The following is a 15,841-nucleotide window of genomic DNA, read 5'->3' as shown; positions in this document are numbered from 1 at the left end:
ACTTGGCGTCTTTTTTCTTTTTTTTTTAGACATATCACGCAGGTGTAAGAATACACACGACGCTGAAACGCAGGCGTAGAAGGGACGCACACACGCTGCTTGATTCTACACGGCGCCGTTTCAGCTCGAACACTTCAATTGATACAATTAGCGCAACGAGTCGAACCGCGTTGAGAGAGAACGAGAGCCGTGAACGTTGGGCTCGTCTCTCTCTCTCTCTCTCTCTATCTCTCCATACAGTCTCTCAACTCCTTCTCTCGCGCTCTCCAGCCGACCTCCTGCCCGCATCCGCAATGTATACATATAGGTTTATGTAGCTATATAGGTAGGTATCTACGGTCGGCATCGTGTTATTACACGGCCGACGACACCTTAATGCTCGGCACGTAAGCCTGCATGCCTCATGCCTCCGCGCCTAGGCTAATGTGTATCTATACGTGTGTTATAAGTAGACGTCTATGCGTATAGGTGTATAAGGCAAGTATGCGCTTGCGTGTGTGGTACGGTATGTACGTGCAGACTTTGGAGGCACGTTGCAATGCTCTTTCCAATTTGTCAATGTGTTAAATACAGTACTCAACTTTTCCATCCAAAAGAATATTACATTATATGTACTTGCATGCATATTATATTACAGAGTTCATAAATTTGGAGTTTTGACAAACTCGAGATGACATGCTAGAATATCGACGATTTAGTATCTTTAGAAAGATTCTTTTGCAGGATATACTGGATAGCCAAGCACGCTGCAAACTTTTGTTCATTTTACATTACGCTCGTACACCGTGCAGGTATGTATGCGCGAAGAACTGGTGCAGCCGCAGTAACGCCAAATTGACGTGCAACGATAGAAACGAGCGGCGTCCTACCTACAGCAATCGGACGTGTTGACACGTACATACGTATGGGTTTTGAACACTCGAGAGGAATCGTAGCGTAGCTGGGACAGCCGCCTCACCGAACCTCCGACTCTTCGCCATTCCTCCTCTTCTCTTCTCTTCTCTTCTCTACTCTACTCTACTCTACTCCGTACCGATGCAGCATCATAGCCGCAGGCGTGCCAGCCGGCATCGCGTCGTCATGTACCTAATATACAGATATAAATACATGTATATACGTCACATGCGTACACATATCTACGAAGCGTAATATCATGTGCTCACCAATAGGCACAGAGAGACTTGGCACGATCAGGTATACATATTTACTGAAAGTACACGTGTCGCTATGTGTTGCAGAGCTATGCTCCATGTACAATATACACGTATGTATCTACACCTCCGTATATACATGGGGGAGGTATAAGTGTACATATATGCCTGATGCGCGTGTATAATCTCTGTACGTGTCATGTAGGCAATCACAGATATGCGTGTATAAGTATATGTATAGTATATACGCCACTGCAAGGATATATGTATTATATATATTTATACAACGTGCGAAAAATATTTACCATTTATAAGCGTATTACGGTTAAAGATGTATACAGGTACACACATACATGATACGATACATGTAATGCAGATATTCATGTAGACGCATGCGGCTTATAACTGCTGGGCTAGTTTGATTAATACGTGCCTAGGATATTCTCACATTTACCACTATATACCCGTGTGTTCGCATACCTGAGCTTTTCTGTCGCGTACTGCAGTTTATATCCGCGGGGTTGTATAATACAAGAGTATTTTTTATTCGACGGCGAAAAAATTTCTTTTTCTCATTATTCGTATCCGCATAACGTTGTATGCGTACAAGCTTATTAACGTACATGTATGTACAGTATAACTGCGATGATAAATCGCATACTTTCGGTTAGTGCGGCCGAATATATCAAGATAAGATACGTGCGGATAGTAAAATTAAAAGTCCGTCGTTAAAAAAGTTTCATCTTGCAATCGGCTCATGCAGATGTAATCGATGTTTATATTCAAGTTCAAGAGCTTAATTAACATAAAAGGTAGAAGAATCGGTTACTGCAACGTGTTTGACTCACGTTCGGCTGCATGTAATATCTGTATAATATATTATACTGCACCGAAGAGTAAAAGTCACCTGCACGTATCTCGTGCAACACCGACAGCTTGGATTAATACAGGGTGAGGAACATGTATGGGAACCTGTAGAAATCTCGCGGGGTTTGGTGAAAAAAAAAAAAAAAATTGCCAAGGTGAAATATTGCGTAATTTTTAACAAGGGATTCAATGGTAACCTTTGATTTGACCACGAACCTCATACTCAAGGTAATTTTGAGATCAAGTGATTTTGCAAACGAATACACCGCATGTTTAGTGCCAGAATAGGAAACAGCGGGAAATCTCAAGTTTAAATACATGTTAAGGGCTGCGGTCAAAGTGACGTTTGCGGGTCAAATAAAGGTCACAACTGTGCTCGGTATAAGAATAACGCGGATAAATTTTGAGGATCCGCATCTCACGCAAGATATTTCACATAAAAGTTGTCAGGTTTGGTCGGGTTGATCCGATTAGCTTATGAATGTTGATCTTGAAGTAAATCTTCAGGGTTCACTATTTTTTTACTGAAAGGAGTTTCCATACTTTTTCCTCACCCTTTATACATGAGATGCATTTCTGTAAAGCTCTCGGTGTAACGTTGTGCGATACATTATGCATACGTTATAGATGAGCCTTAAGCCGAGGCGTAACGCGCGAGATCTCCGGTCGGTAGAATTGCGACGCAGATGTATTTCACGGTACAGTATAGAGCTGAAAAGAAACGACGAGCATGGCAGAAACGCTTTCAGCGACGGCGAACTGACAATTAATCGCAACGGGCAACGAACGGATCGTCCTATAGATAGCGGGGCCGATCGTCGCCGGGGGAGCGAAATAAACCACGATGGGCGGGGGTGGGTGTGGGGGTGGGGGCGGAGGAGGAGCGCGTGGCTCGCCGCCAAAGATAAGATAAGGCCGCCGCTCGCCGAGCGCCGTGCGCCGCTTATAATGTGCCCGGTCTATGCCGCGTGCACACATCGCGGACGCACACACGTCGTCATTGGCACGGCTCGCACTATACATACATAGGTTATACCGCGACACGCGCGCAACCCGCCTCCTACGCGTCCGCACACGTGCGAGCTTCCGCGTGCCGTCGCGGTGTGTATATAATTCACCCGCGACGAAGGTTGGGGTCCGCGAGTGTGCCTGCTCACCGCTGATACACATACGTGTACAGTACTGTATGCCTACGAGGTGTGTGTATATATGCGCTCTTCACAAACGCGAGCGCGCGCGCGCGAATATAATTGTAACGTAAAACCTAGGCGCGGACCCCCTCGACTGACAGGTAAAATAACGCCGAATAATTAATGGCCGCAGCGCCGGTCGCGTTGCGATGCAAATGCGGTAGGCGGTTATGGCTATAGTCACGCTTTCCGGACCTCGCGGGAATCCTGCATGCATACGGTCTTCCGTTTTACGCGATGTCTCTTATTAGCTGTCGGAAATTTATTATACGCCGGTCTTCACACTGGACGTTTTACACAATTTTGCCAATAACACGGACGTCGTGTAGCAATTGATTGGTTATCGACCGAAATTTCCTACGTCACTATCCATATTTGAAATCGTTGATTGGTTTTGGCGAAATTTCGACGCAGAATGATCCACCGACACGCCCTCGGCACGTTTTTTGTTTAAAAAAACATGGCGCTGTAAGGAAAGTTTCAAGCATCGATATCCTTACCGGTTGTAAGCCATTCTCGACGCAGTTCGGTACATCAGTTCTTGCCATTCGTATTCAGATCTCTGAATTTTTTCACATATTTTCCGTTCAAAAATTCAAAACGACAAGGTTTTCATTCTTCGAAGTGGAACGTGATCGGATTATCGAAATTTCATACGAATATTTAGTCGAGAACTCGAATCCCGTGCGACGAAGTACTTGGCACCAGTGAAGTTTGATCACTCGTGGAATGTAAAGACCTTCGATATTCAGGCGAAACCAAAATCCCTCCGTTGTTTCGAAACATCCAAAATTGAGCAGGGCTGTTTTCGTCTTTCCTCCGTTCTCCGAGCGTCGCGTCAGCCAGGAGATAGAGCCTTCGACTCTGACCCGTCTTCACGCTCTGGCACGAGCGTCCCCCCCCCCCCCCCCACACCCTCCCGCCCTCCTAGGTATAGCCGTGCTTTAGAAGCTCGCTCTTTCTTTGTCCTGACACGTGCCGCCTGCACCGCAACGGCAAACCCGAGAACACCGAGCCGTCGAGTGCCGTAAATAGAAGGAAAAGTAGAGAGGGAAGATGGCTCTTGGCCCGCGGTACGTGCACACTGGCTATACGTATATCTCGCCGTATATCTATATATACCTTCGTATACCTTCCCGTATTACACATCCTGTATACAGCAGCTATCTAACCTGTCTGCGGATTGGTATGTGCGTACCTGCTTATACCTGCGGGCTAGGATGTTTATACAGGCACCTGCACTGTTATACAGATTATGAAGTAGCGCGGAGTAAATCTGGATCAAGGATCGCTACACGATGCAGTGTTTACGTTGTAATAATTCAAAAACAATCGATCAATTTTTTTAGATTTTTACGTCAACTCTAAGGTATTCCGTTTTGTGAACGAAATTTCTTATGAAAATAACGTGGGAAAAACTTTTTTTCTCGGTGTATGTTTTATTGTAAAAGTATTAATGTTCGAAAAAATCTGTAACTGAGAGGTTTTAGTGGGCATTGGTGATATTGTGTCGGTAAACAAAATTTTACATCATCGTACCAGCCAATCTAGACGAATTGCACAGCCTCGAAATCTGACGTTTTTTTTTTATTCAGCGGTAGTGCGATTCGTCTGGATTTCCCGGTACACAAGAGATCATTCTCTGTTATAACGTGCATGAAAAAGCATTTCGATAAAGATCTTGGAAAAAAATTATTGTTCTTTGTTTAATTTCGCGAAGTATAGTCCTCGATTTCAAAATGATATTTGAATATAAAAATGGAAACAAATTTTTCAATCTTACAGGTGAAAATTTACGTATACGTCATCGTATTATACCCATAAACGCTCGTTAACTCCTGACGTACGTAACTTACGTTACGTATATATAATATACAAGCAAATGTCAAGCGGGCAATTGGTATATGGTAAAAACCACATAACTTATGTACATAGATAAGTTGCGTGGCTGGTCTGCGTGCTCTTTGCCGGACCGCCGCACGTTATACGCAGGGGAGTCGAAGCCAACGGAGTGAATTAATGGTCGTAGATCGCCGTCGCACGCTCGGCCTTACAGTCCATCCCCACTCAGATATGTAGGTATACTATGCAAAGCCTGTGCACATTTGTAAAAAATAATATCCCAGGGTGTTTACTCTGTGTAATGGCGAAACGACATGCAAAAAATGCACTCATCGAAATCCTGCATGCGTGATAGATTCGTGGGGCTAAAAACAGAAACGTTATACCTGTATATTATGCACTGCGTATATCTCAAGTTTCGTTAAAAGTGTGCGGCAGGGTTTAAAAATTAAAGGGGAAGGTCAGAGGAAGAAAAAATTTCTTACAATTTCCATCAGGTATGCATAGGCGTTAAGCATTTCATCAAATTTGAAATAATTTTTTTCTTCCAAAATCAAGATTATCCGATATTCGGTGGACAGTTGATAAGTACTTTATGCGATTAGATACGATACAGTTGTGAGTTGTACGATACACGATTAAAAAAAAAAAAACAATATCCCAGCCGATCCGCTAAAATTTTTGAGTTGATTTGACCATTTATGACAATTCGACTGTTAAAATTACAAAAATTTCTGCCATATTCACTAACATAAACGAAACAAATAGCACAAGTATAATGTTTTTGTATAATGTAGGTACATACATCGATGTTATACCTGGCACCAGTCCTTATTCCTTGTGACCTGGTATCCGGGGGCAATATTCCGCATGCAGACATACATACACACGATAAGTATATACCTATAATAATTTATACCAGCAGACCACGAGGCATACGTATATCTATGTACATAGAAATATCCACACATACATACATATATACCTGTATACCTCACGCGTATACATCAAGAGGGTATGGATTCGGTCGGATTGCACGCGGAGAGTATCCGCGGGGGTGATTCGTGGGGTTGCGGGTGGAGGAGGGGGGGGGGGGATATTATCGTGGGTGGAACAGTCGCATATAGAGAATAGATAACGCGCGGGGGTGGAAGAAAGAGAGAGCCTGGAAGCTATTACAAGGACTGGGAGAGAGTAAGAGAGAGAGAGGAAAAGGGAATACGAGAAAACGGCCGCGGAATCGGACGCGAGGGCGGAGACGCGTTATATATATATATATGTATATGTATACATGTATATCTGTAAATATGTATATGTATATATACGTATATAGGTGTATAGGTATATAGAGAGTCCCTGTAGATCTCGGCTGGCGTAGCGAAAGCGAGGCTGGTTTACGCCCTCGTTAAACTCTCAGCCAGACGATCCCGTCGAGTAGGGTGAACTCCGAGGGATTTCAGCCCTGTGCAACGTCCTTCCCCCTCCCCCCCCCTCCCCCTGCCCTACTACCCTACGGTCCAATCCTTATCCCTGTTTTTGCGACTCAGAGTACCGGTTTCTGCCTTGAAGCAAAACTCGGATATGACTCTGCACGCATGCACATAAAAGGTATGTATGTATGTACATGATATCATGTACCTATATAGGGCTCGGATTAAACTTTAGAGGGCCGGAATTTTTTTTTTCTTGAAATTCGATATTTTTTTTTAGAGGTACGACTTGTGTATATATAAATAGTCAACACGTCCGATAGAGCTTCCGCGTTATCTGCTGACTCCTGAACGAGACAGGCAGGCACTTTGAAGGATAATATGTAAAAACGTTCTCAATTTTATTTAAATCATTTTTATTCCTTACTTGGTTACTTAGTTAAAGTACGATGTTTGGAGATAGATGATACAGTTTGTATTTTTCATATTGTAGTTTTTTAAGTCTATATATTATACGTACAATATATTGTATATATCTTGTAATTTTAAATACAGATTTATCCGAGTCCTAAATTCGTGTACCATGTATCATATACTTATAATGTGTCTATTGTGAAGTGCGTGTAATTTGATCAACGGAATCATATTTCGAAAGTGCAAGGGTGTATGGTGTAATTTATATTTAGGTATTTAAATTTATTGTAAGAATCTCGTGCGTACTTGATTACTATAGACTGTGGATTTTGCTACTTGACTTACTTTTTTACAACTTGATACTACAATACCTACATGCAAGTCCTTTTATTCATAGCTGGTTATAATCAGCCGGAGACGGTGTATTATCCAATCGTAAGGTTATATTCCAGAGCTCAATGATTTTGAAAACAACGTTTTTTCTGTACCCTATGACCATATGAGTATTTTACAACGCGCAGAGAGGAAGATTCTACGATTATTATAAGAAAATTTCCTTTCTTAGCATCTTTCCAATCTGTCAATAAATAATAACAACTCTTCGACTGGATTAATGGAGAAGTTAAAAGACCAGATTTCACTCAAAACTGCAGTAAAAAGATTTTCTCGTAAAATATACGACGGATTCACTGTAGAATCACTGTTTGCAGAGTAAAATATGCTACATTTATAGTAAAAAATATAGTCTACATGGGTATATTTTTTATACAAAAAAAACTCTGGTTTATCTTTCTTTTCTTGCGGCTTTGAGTAAAATCTGCTATTATTTTCTCATCGTGTTAATCGCCGAAATTACATGGAGCTCGGGCTGATGACGGAGTATCGACAATACGTATATCGCCAACCTATTTTCTCCCGCTGGACTGCAGCAGCAGCAGCGAAAACGGTCAGACTACGCGTTCCGCAGGCTGAACTTTAACCTCGGTTTGAACCGGGCAGTTGCCAGCTGGCTATCTTTATCTGCACATACATACGCCTGTCAGGTCAGTCGCTGAATAATAGTTATCGAGGCGGCAGTTTGGTTTCCGGAAGTTAGTATCCAGAGATCAGGAGCGAAACCGCGGTTGGTTCGACAATCGCGAATTCTGATACTCTTTGGAAAAGGAATGCTGTAGATTTTTGGGTGGTTTTTTTTTAAACTTTCTATTCTTACGTACCATGGGAAAAGTTAGTTTTTAAGCGTCAAACGAAGCCTCGCGAAACCGGAACTCGGGAGCAAGATTCTAAAATTTTTCAAACACTCTGACCGAAATATTTCGAAAACTGTACTAGTTGGGAGACTGTCTTTAGTTTCATTCTGTAGATAATCAAATTTACTATGAGAAAGGTCAAGACTGGTATACACTTAATTGTTCAAAGTTGGGTGCATTGAATAAATGAACAAAGATGCTTATTATCTAGTTGATTTTTATCTCAACCGTCTTCTACCCTGATACACGTAACGTCACGTAGTAGTCACGATGTTTTTTTAAAAGAAAATTTGATTATCTACAAAATGAAACCAAAAATATCTACCTAACTTGTACAGTTTTCGAGATATTTCGGTTAGAGTGTTTGAAAAATTAAAACCGAAAGAGTTACCTTTTACAATTTTACTGCCGAGTTCTGGTTTCACGAGGCTTCGTTTGAGGCCAAAAACTAGCTTCTCAAAGCCATCGTAAGAATAAAAAAATTTTTTAAAAATCATCCTATTGTAGATGCATAATGATAATAATTTCGGAATTTAGATATCACAGAGGAGAAACTCTGGAGAAGATCGGAGGGAGTGGAAAAGACTCGGAAAGAAGCCGTGGCGTCATGATTGATTGATTGATTATATTTGTTCGAACTCTGACTAACCACTCCCGAAATCCTCTTTTGGATCCGCACCCGACGCCCCGTTCATCATCTATCTCCTTCTATTTTTGCTCTTCTTCTTTATTTTCATTACAGAGTATCGTATTTTGTATATACAATTAGAAGGAGGACTTGTTTTGATCGCTACGGAATATTTAAATATGCGGCAAGTGCCCGTGCATTTGAAATTTTCAATGCAAAGTATACGATATGTAAATGGACAGGTAAGACATTTTTTTTCAGTACTTAAAGATTTTCATCATTTTCATAATTTTTTTTTTTTCTCTGATATAATGAACGATTTATTTGATTCAAATTTAATGATTCGAATTTTTCGCAAATAAGTACAATTTTTGGTAAAATCTACACCATGTACACCATGCCTTGTAGAATAAATTGTGATCGAGGAACAAAAAAAAACCTTCATGGAAGTACTAGTAAATCCTATCTAGAAGAAGTGTCCAAAATATCAATAAGATCGGTGCATCAGCTTCTGGGGAATCGTTTTCACCGATTTGTAAAATATAGTTTTGAGAAAATAAAGGTACACGGTCGAATCTAACGATAGGAATTTCCGAAGGCTCTCTTTGCTAGACTTTTACTCCAATTGACTGCAAACTTTTGGAAAATGTTCTTGACATGTTGAACTGTTGGATACAAAAAAAAAAGAAATCAAAATTTAAAATGGATTTATTGACATTTCCTAACCCATGTAACCCCTTAAGCAAGTTGAAGATTGCGGCTCCTTTCAAATAACAGAAATTCCGGGTATGGATACCGTACATGTCGTAGGATAAGGACGAAGGCCGCAGTGCTCTACCCTTGAAAAATGAGAGAGCCCTCAAGGGGTTCCTGTCGACGGATTGTATACGTATATATAAAGTCGTAGTGGGCGATGTAAAGATCAGATAACGTCGAGGACGTGGCGTCTCAACTTCCGCTAATATGGCGCCGACTGTTTTTCATCGTCGGTGTCTTATCTTTATTTATCATCGATACACGTGTTTATATAACATACAATGTATCGTTAGGGTAGAATCACCCGTTTCGCCATGTTATAAGATGAATAAGGTTGCTGCGCCAAGCAACAAAATTACCGCAAAAACAGTACATTTGTAAATATTTGCGGACGCGAATGCAGATTTTTAAATCTGGCGCCATTTCTCTATGGCTAAGAGTTGACAATCGATCGATCGACAGATACACGATGCATTGTCGCAGGCACGCATTAGCGCCGTTTGCATCTTATTCCGAACCAAGCCGATTGGTTGTTTGATTATTTAACGCCAAATTGACAACGGAAACAAATTAATTTTGAGGTTAGAGTGTGATTCGTACGTGAGGACAAACTTTTACAATAAAATTTCATCATCAAACTAACGTTTTTGGTCTTATTCAATACTATTTCCACAATTTTTATAAGCAAAATATGAAGTGTTCGTGACAACCATATTTGTAAAATATTCGCACGATTTTCGTGAATGCGGATGCGGATGCGAACATTCGTTACATCACAAATCGCCAATAAATGCATATTTCCCCTGTTTTAATTTCTGCCTGTTTTTGGGTCACTTGTTTACCACTCAACGAACCCGATTTATTATCGTAACGCCAATTTCGTCGCAGCATATACGCACCGTAACCCCAGCTCGCGGTTTCACAATATTCTCGGGAGTTCGTCCGGCATCGTCAAGATCCGGAAGGCGATTCCGGAGGCCCTCAAGTCTGAGAAACTTCTGTTGTAGGTACCCGAGAGGTTCAGGAACAAAGCCCGCGAGCTGTTCTGGACGTTTTTCCCTCGATGCCGTTTAATTCCCTCCCGCCAGCAGCGCCCATATAATTCCGACAATGAAACGAACCCCCGTCTTAACGGAGGGTCGCTCTCGCTCTCGCTTCCTCGCCGTCTCCAGTGAGAGGGAGATAGAGAGAGCGAGAGAGAGCGAGAGAGAGGGAGAGCGAGAGAGAGAGCGCCGAAACTTTTCCGACAACTTGCAGCCAACTCGACGTTACGGCACGAGCGTCCCTCCACTGTTCGTTCGTTGCCGCGGCGCTTTCAACTTTCACCCGCTTCTCCCGCCTCTGCCATGCCTACCGTTTTACTCCCCCGCGCCTATTAGGCGGCGGCTTTAATCCCGAGGGATGAAAGGGCCGCGCGCCGCACGCTCTTCGGGGTTACTCTCTATACGCGGGAAGCAAACATCCTAGTCTGACCGAGCCTGCCGCCTCCGCTGATGCTGCCGCTGCTATTGCGCTAGTCGGGAAATATGACAGAAAAAGTTGAAAAGGAAGGACGAAAAGATAAAACTATAAGTTATGGAGAGATAGACGGTCGATCTAACAAGAGTCAATGACAATTGCTCACAAATTATACCCACGGATTAAGATGGTTTATCCTTTGAAGCATGCATTTTTCCTTGCAGTCAAATTCCTTGAAACTTGGTATATGAGGGTTCTCGAGGTCGCCAATTTCAAAAGTACGGTCGGATCTGAGAAGTTTTCAAAATTCAAAATGGTGGATCTAATATGAGCGAATAGCATCAATCTTTATATTTTCAGGCCGCCATATTGGATCTGCTATTTTTAATTTGGAAATTTTGACGTCGGATTTGATTTTAGCAACCCCAAATTTACCGAATTCCACTTTTCAAGTCCGCATAACATTCCCGCAGTTACATTTATTCCGTGAAAACAGGCATTTTCAACAATTTGTTTATTTATAGCGCTCGCTATATTTGCGGAATGATCACAATCCCTCCTAAACCATCACCATTGATATCCTAGAAGTCTAATTATGTAAGAGAAAACGACAGCTATATATCAAAAATTGAATATAAATCTTGAATAACGGATTCAAAAGAGATGTCTCATACTTATATGAGACGCTGTGCCGTAAAGTGCCGTTTGCTAATATTCCATGTAGGACGTTATAATGCCAGAGGTATTGTTTTCTGCAAAAATTACATGAATTGTACAGATGAAAGATAAAATGAATATACGTAACATTAAATTATAAAAATTTAACGATGACAATGGAAGAGTTTTACTGAACTTTTAAAACTTCTATTATTTCTTTTATAAACGATCAAGTTTGCAATAAAGCTTGAGCGATCGTTGCAGTAAAAATTTGAAAAAAACAACGAAAGCATTACGAATTACCTACTTGTATCCGAATTTCACTTATTGTTTTGAGGATACAACGCATGACAGAACAGCTCGATCCGACAGTTATATAAAATCACTGAATTTTATTTTCGCACTCTTCGTTATAAAATGATTACAATGATAAAATAACGCCACAATATAGACTCAAATATTTAAGAGATGTGAACATCTAAGGAAGTAAAAATACGATTTGCCAAATTTAACGATATTTCTTCAAGTTCCAGCATCCGGCTGCTAAGCCTTCTAGTTCAACGTTCAAAGTGAAAACGCGTACCTATTATAATATATGCCTAAAAAATAAACCAAAGTGAATCAGCTGTTACGTTTACAGACGACAAACTACGGCAGAAACGTGTCATAAAACTGAACGAAAATAAGCTCTATATAACGGCGATAAACGGAAAAAGAATGAAAGCAAGAGAGAGAGAGAGAGAGAGAGAGAGAGAGAGAGAGAGAAGCGTTACACATACATATAATAGAGGGAGTGAGGCCGCAGGGAGCATCGCAACGCATCGCGTAGCTTTGATGCGGGTGTCAGCCCTGCAAGCGACGCCTCGTGGGGATGGAAGCGACGGGACGGTCGGTGGAAACGTCGGAATGGGGGTGGGGGTGGGGGTGGGGGAGGATTCGGGGGTGGCGTGACAGCCCGGCGGCCGTTAATCCGTTTATCGCGTTACCGCCACCACCAGCCGAGCCTCCCAGTCATCCTGCATTATATATATATATATATATATATATACACGTATATATATACATACATATACACACGTTTACCCATCTACGTGTAGGATGAGATGCACGCGCATGCCTACGTACTGTATGTACATGCGTAGCATAGTACGTTTTTATCTGTGTCAGTGAATACACCGGGCAGACTTCGTCGTCATGCGTAAGCGGAGGTTTTATTGTATATGTATGGGGCATTCCAGCATTTTTATTCTTACAACAGAGTAACAACTTTATACAGCAGAGTTGTCTGCTAACTATCTTTGACTAATTACCTATTACTTGTGATAATTCAAGGGGTTGTTGTTTGATGGACGGAATTGTTCACCAGAAGTGTAACTGCAGTTTGGTACTTAAAGTGTCTAGGTATGTAGAGGGGCACACCCAAAGCCTGTTAATACTACGTATTGTTAGACTCGGTAGTTAGACAGTGTAAAATGATAAAATTGCAAACGGAATAATTGGGAAAAAAATTAACGTGCGGGTAAAGAATATCCAAATATACGTGTATATATCGTGTGTCATTATTTTGCTGGTGTTTGGTTGTGGAATGGCTCTTACACAAAAAAGTAGCCACGCTACGGGTTAGGTGGGCGTGTTGCGATAGCCTGCACATGCACTAATAAACGCACGGACATATCTGCCGCAACGCCCTCGTATCGCTATAACGCATACAAGCCTGGTGCATCGGCACATATTCACATGCGTCATGTATGTATGTGATCTATATTGCGATCACGTATGCAGCCTGCACATTCGCATATGCCGCGAGCGTCCCTTTGATTTCTTTTTTTTTCACGTTTTTTCATAGTGAATCAGCCTCACATAGCCTGAGACACGTGGGTTTGAAAAACTTCAGAGCAAGTAGGTAAGTTTCTTATTTCTTTTTCTTTTTTTCATTCCCTTGGATCGGTATAAATTTTTGGGTCATAAAGTCTAGATTGAAATACATACCATATGAAATTTTTGCTACATGCTATGGTATAGCAGATTATTTTCTTATTCTAGATTAGTGATGTAAGGAATATTCGCATATTTCTTGACATTCGCAAAAATCGTGCGAATATTTTGCAAATGTGACTGTCACAAATACATCATATTTTGCTTATACAAATTGTGAAAATAGTATTGAATAAGAGAAAAAACGTTAGTTTAATAATGAACTTCTATTATAACAGTTTTTCTTCATGTTGAGTCACACTCTAACCTCAAAGTTAATTTGTTTCCGTTATCAATCTGTCGTTAAATAATCAAACAAATAATCGGTTTACTTCGGATCAGCTCGGCAGTTTCCGGAATAAGATACAAACAGCGCTAATGTGTACCTGCGACTTGCATTCTGTACCTGTCTGTCGATCAATTGTCAACTTTTAGCCGTAGAAAAAAGGGCGCCAGATTTAAAAATCCATGTTCGCATTCGCGAATACTTAACAATTTATATTCGTTACATCACTATTCTAGATATGCATTCTTCAAGATATAGGTTTCAAGTGGTACTTATATATACCGTCACTGCCTCAGAGTATATACTTACAAAAATAAACGAAAATGGAGAATAAAACAGAATCAACGCAGATCTCCAAGCGAAATCGTTTTTCACCTAGGTACACCACTTCACGCACGGCGATCGACCCCCCTCCTCATTCTCATTCTCATCCCATTTTCCCGCCCTCGACACTGCCATGACGCATATACATATATGCATGTGCACACGTACGTATGTTTGTACAGGCACATATCTGGCCTCGGAGGACGACGAGGGTCACCTGAAGCTTACGCCCCGCGTCACGAATCACTGCAGAAACGACGAACCGACGCCGCCTGTCACCCGTATTATACGTACATCCACACATATGTATATATATATATGTCTAACTATATGTAGGTGGAAACCTGGAGGGCCACAGCCGGCATCACGCGACCGCTGGATAGCGGCTGACAGATTCCCGATTATAGGCGACCTGCAGCCCCGCTCCTCTCCTTCTCTATTTTCTATACCTACGTAAGTACCGTGTGGATCAGCCATGACGGTGTGCGATTAGACATGGAACGCCTTGGAGCCAGATGATGATTTCGGAATATCATCGACCCAATGAAGGTTGAATCTTTCGCGAACGCACCTTATTCGTCAATTTAGATATTTTCATTCGTAAGACGTAAGATCATGTGACAGTTCAGAGGATGGATTTGTTGACTTTGCCCAGTACGTTGATAAAATATGCCGGAAGAAAGGATTTTTATCAAATTTATAATCGATGAATAAGTTATCCGAGTGAAATAAATTCGACTGATTAAAATAAACAACGCATTTCTTTCGTTTTCTCTGATCGCCATATTACTCGCTAAAGTTGACAAATTTTTATATACTGTGACATGGTGGATGAGTTCTGAATGTAATGGCTAACTCTGGGCGAATAGTTTGAGCTACATGTATAAAGCGTATAACCTTTATCGCCCCAGGCACCAGGAACTGAAAGAGAAAAACTCTTCAATCACCATTCGAGAAGATTTGAGGGTGCGGGGCAATCGGGCCCCGCACGACGCCCCGTTGAAACACGTGACGACGAAACGTGAGGGATGAGACAGGGCGAAAGGAGGTTATGTGGATCGGAGAATAAAGCTGGATCGGTGGAAACGCCGCGTTACGGCTTCTCGAAACGCGGCACTTGACGCCGCGGCGCCGTGCCGAGGGATTCGAGCTGGCAGAAGCAAGGCGTCTAACCTAGACGGACGGATCAGCAAGGGGATGCCGAGAATCGCCGCGATAATAATTCCGATGAAAAAATCCCCAGCCTCCCTTCATTCAACCTCCTTTCGAATTTCCTGGATCGAGCTTGTTCTTCCTTATGCAGTACACATTCGCAAGGATGCAGATTCAGAGCCAATTGAAAAATTTCCTGAAACTGAACAACGTTCGCTATGAAGAAATGACAGCGAATAGTTTTAAAATGAAAACATTTGGGGCATCCCATAGCACTTTGACCTGGGTCCGATCCTTAATTTCTCGGAATTGGGACCGCGGTTTTTTTATATTGTTGTCCTCACTCTGAAAGGCCCTCGGCATTTTTAAAAATTTTTTTCCTTGATTTGAAGTGTCTACAATTTTTTAAGACGATTTTATCGATCGACACAATTTATAAAAATTTTCATATTTGATACACGA

General features: G+C 41.6%; 1 protein-coding gene across 1 annotated transcript; it reads left to right on the top strand.

Annotated features, from left to right (window-relative positions):
* The first annotated feature begins 12,871 nt into the window (after window positions 1-12,871).
* LOC124293881 lies at window positions 12,872-15,571 on the top strand. The gene is made up of 4 exons (XM_046736693.1): window positions 12,872-13,044; window positions 13,490-13,546; window positions 14,564-14,680; window positions 15,139-15,571. Exons 1-4 carry the CDS (start codon window positions 12,989-12,991, stop codon window positions 15,257-15,259), a joined length of 351 nt encoding a protein of 116 aa, XP_046592649.1. The 5' UTR covers window positions 12,872-12,988; the 3' UTR covers window positions 15,260-15,571.
* Window positions 15,572-15,841: the final 270 nt, after the last annotated feature.

This window comes from Neodiprion lecontei, chromosome 4 (assembly GCF_021901455.1).
Source record: "Neodiprion lecontei isolate iyNeoLeco1 chromosome 4, iyNeoLeco1.1, whole genome shotgun sequence".
Lineage (NCBI taxonomy): Eukaryota > Metazoa > Arthropoda > Insecta > Hymenoptera > Diprionidae > Neodiprion > Neodiprion lecontei.
The sequence above is the reverse complement of the archived record's forward strand: the minus strand, read 5'-3'. Positions and strand labels throughout refer to the sequence as shown.

Coding starts and splice junctions, on each gene's coding strand:
- LOC124293881 (XM_046736693.1), top strand. CDS start 12,989: ATGGACGGAATTGTTCACCAGAAGTGTAACTGCAGTTTGGTACTTAAA. Junction 13,547..14,563: donor AAAAACTTCAGAGCAAGTAG/GTAAGTTTCTTA, acceptor AACTATATGTAG/GTGGAAACCTGGAGGGCCAC. Junction 14,681..15,138: donor TCTCTATTTTCTATACCTAC/GTAAGTACCGTG, acceptor TTATCGCCCCAG/GCACCAGGAACTGAAAGAGA.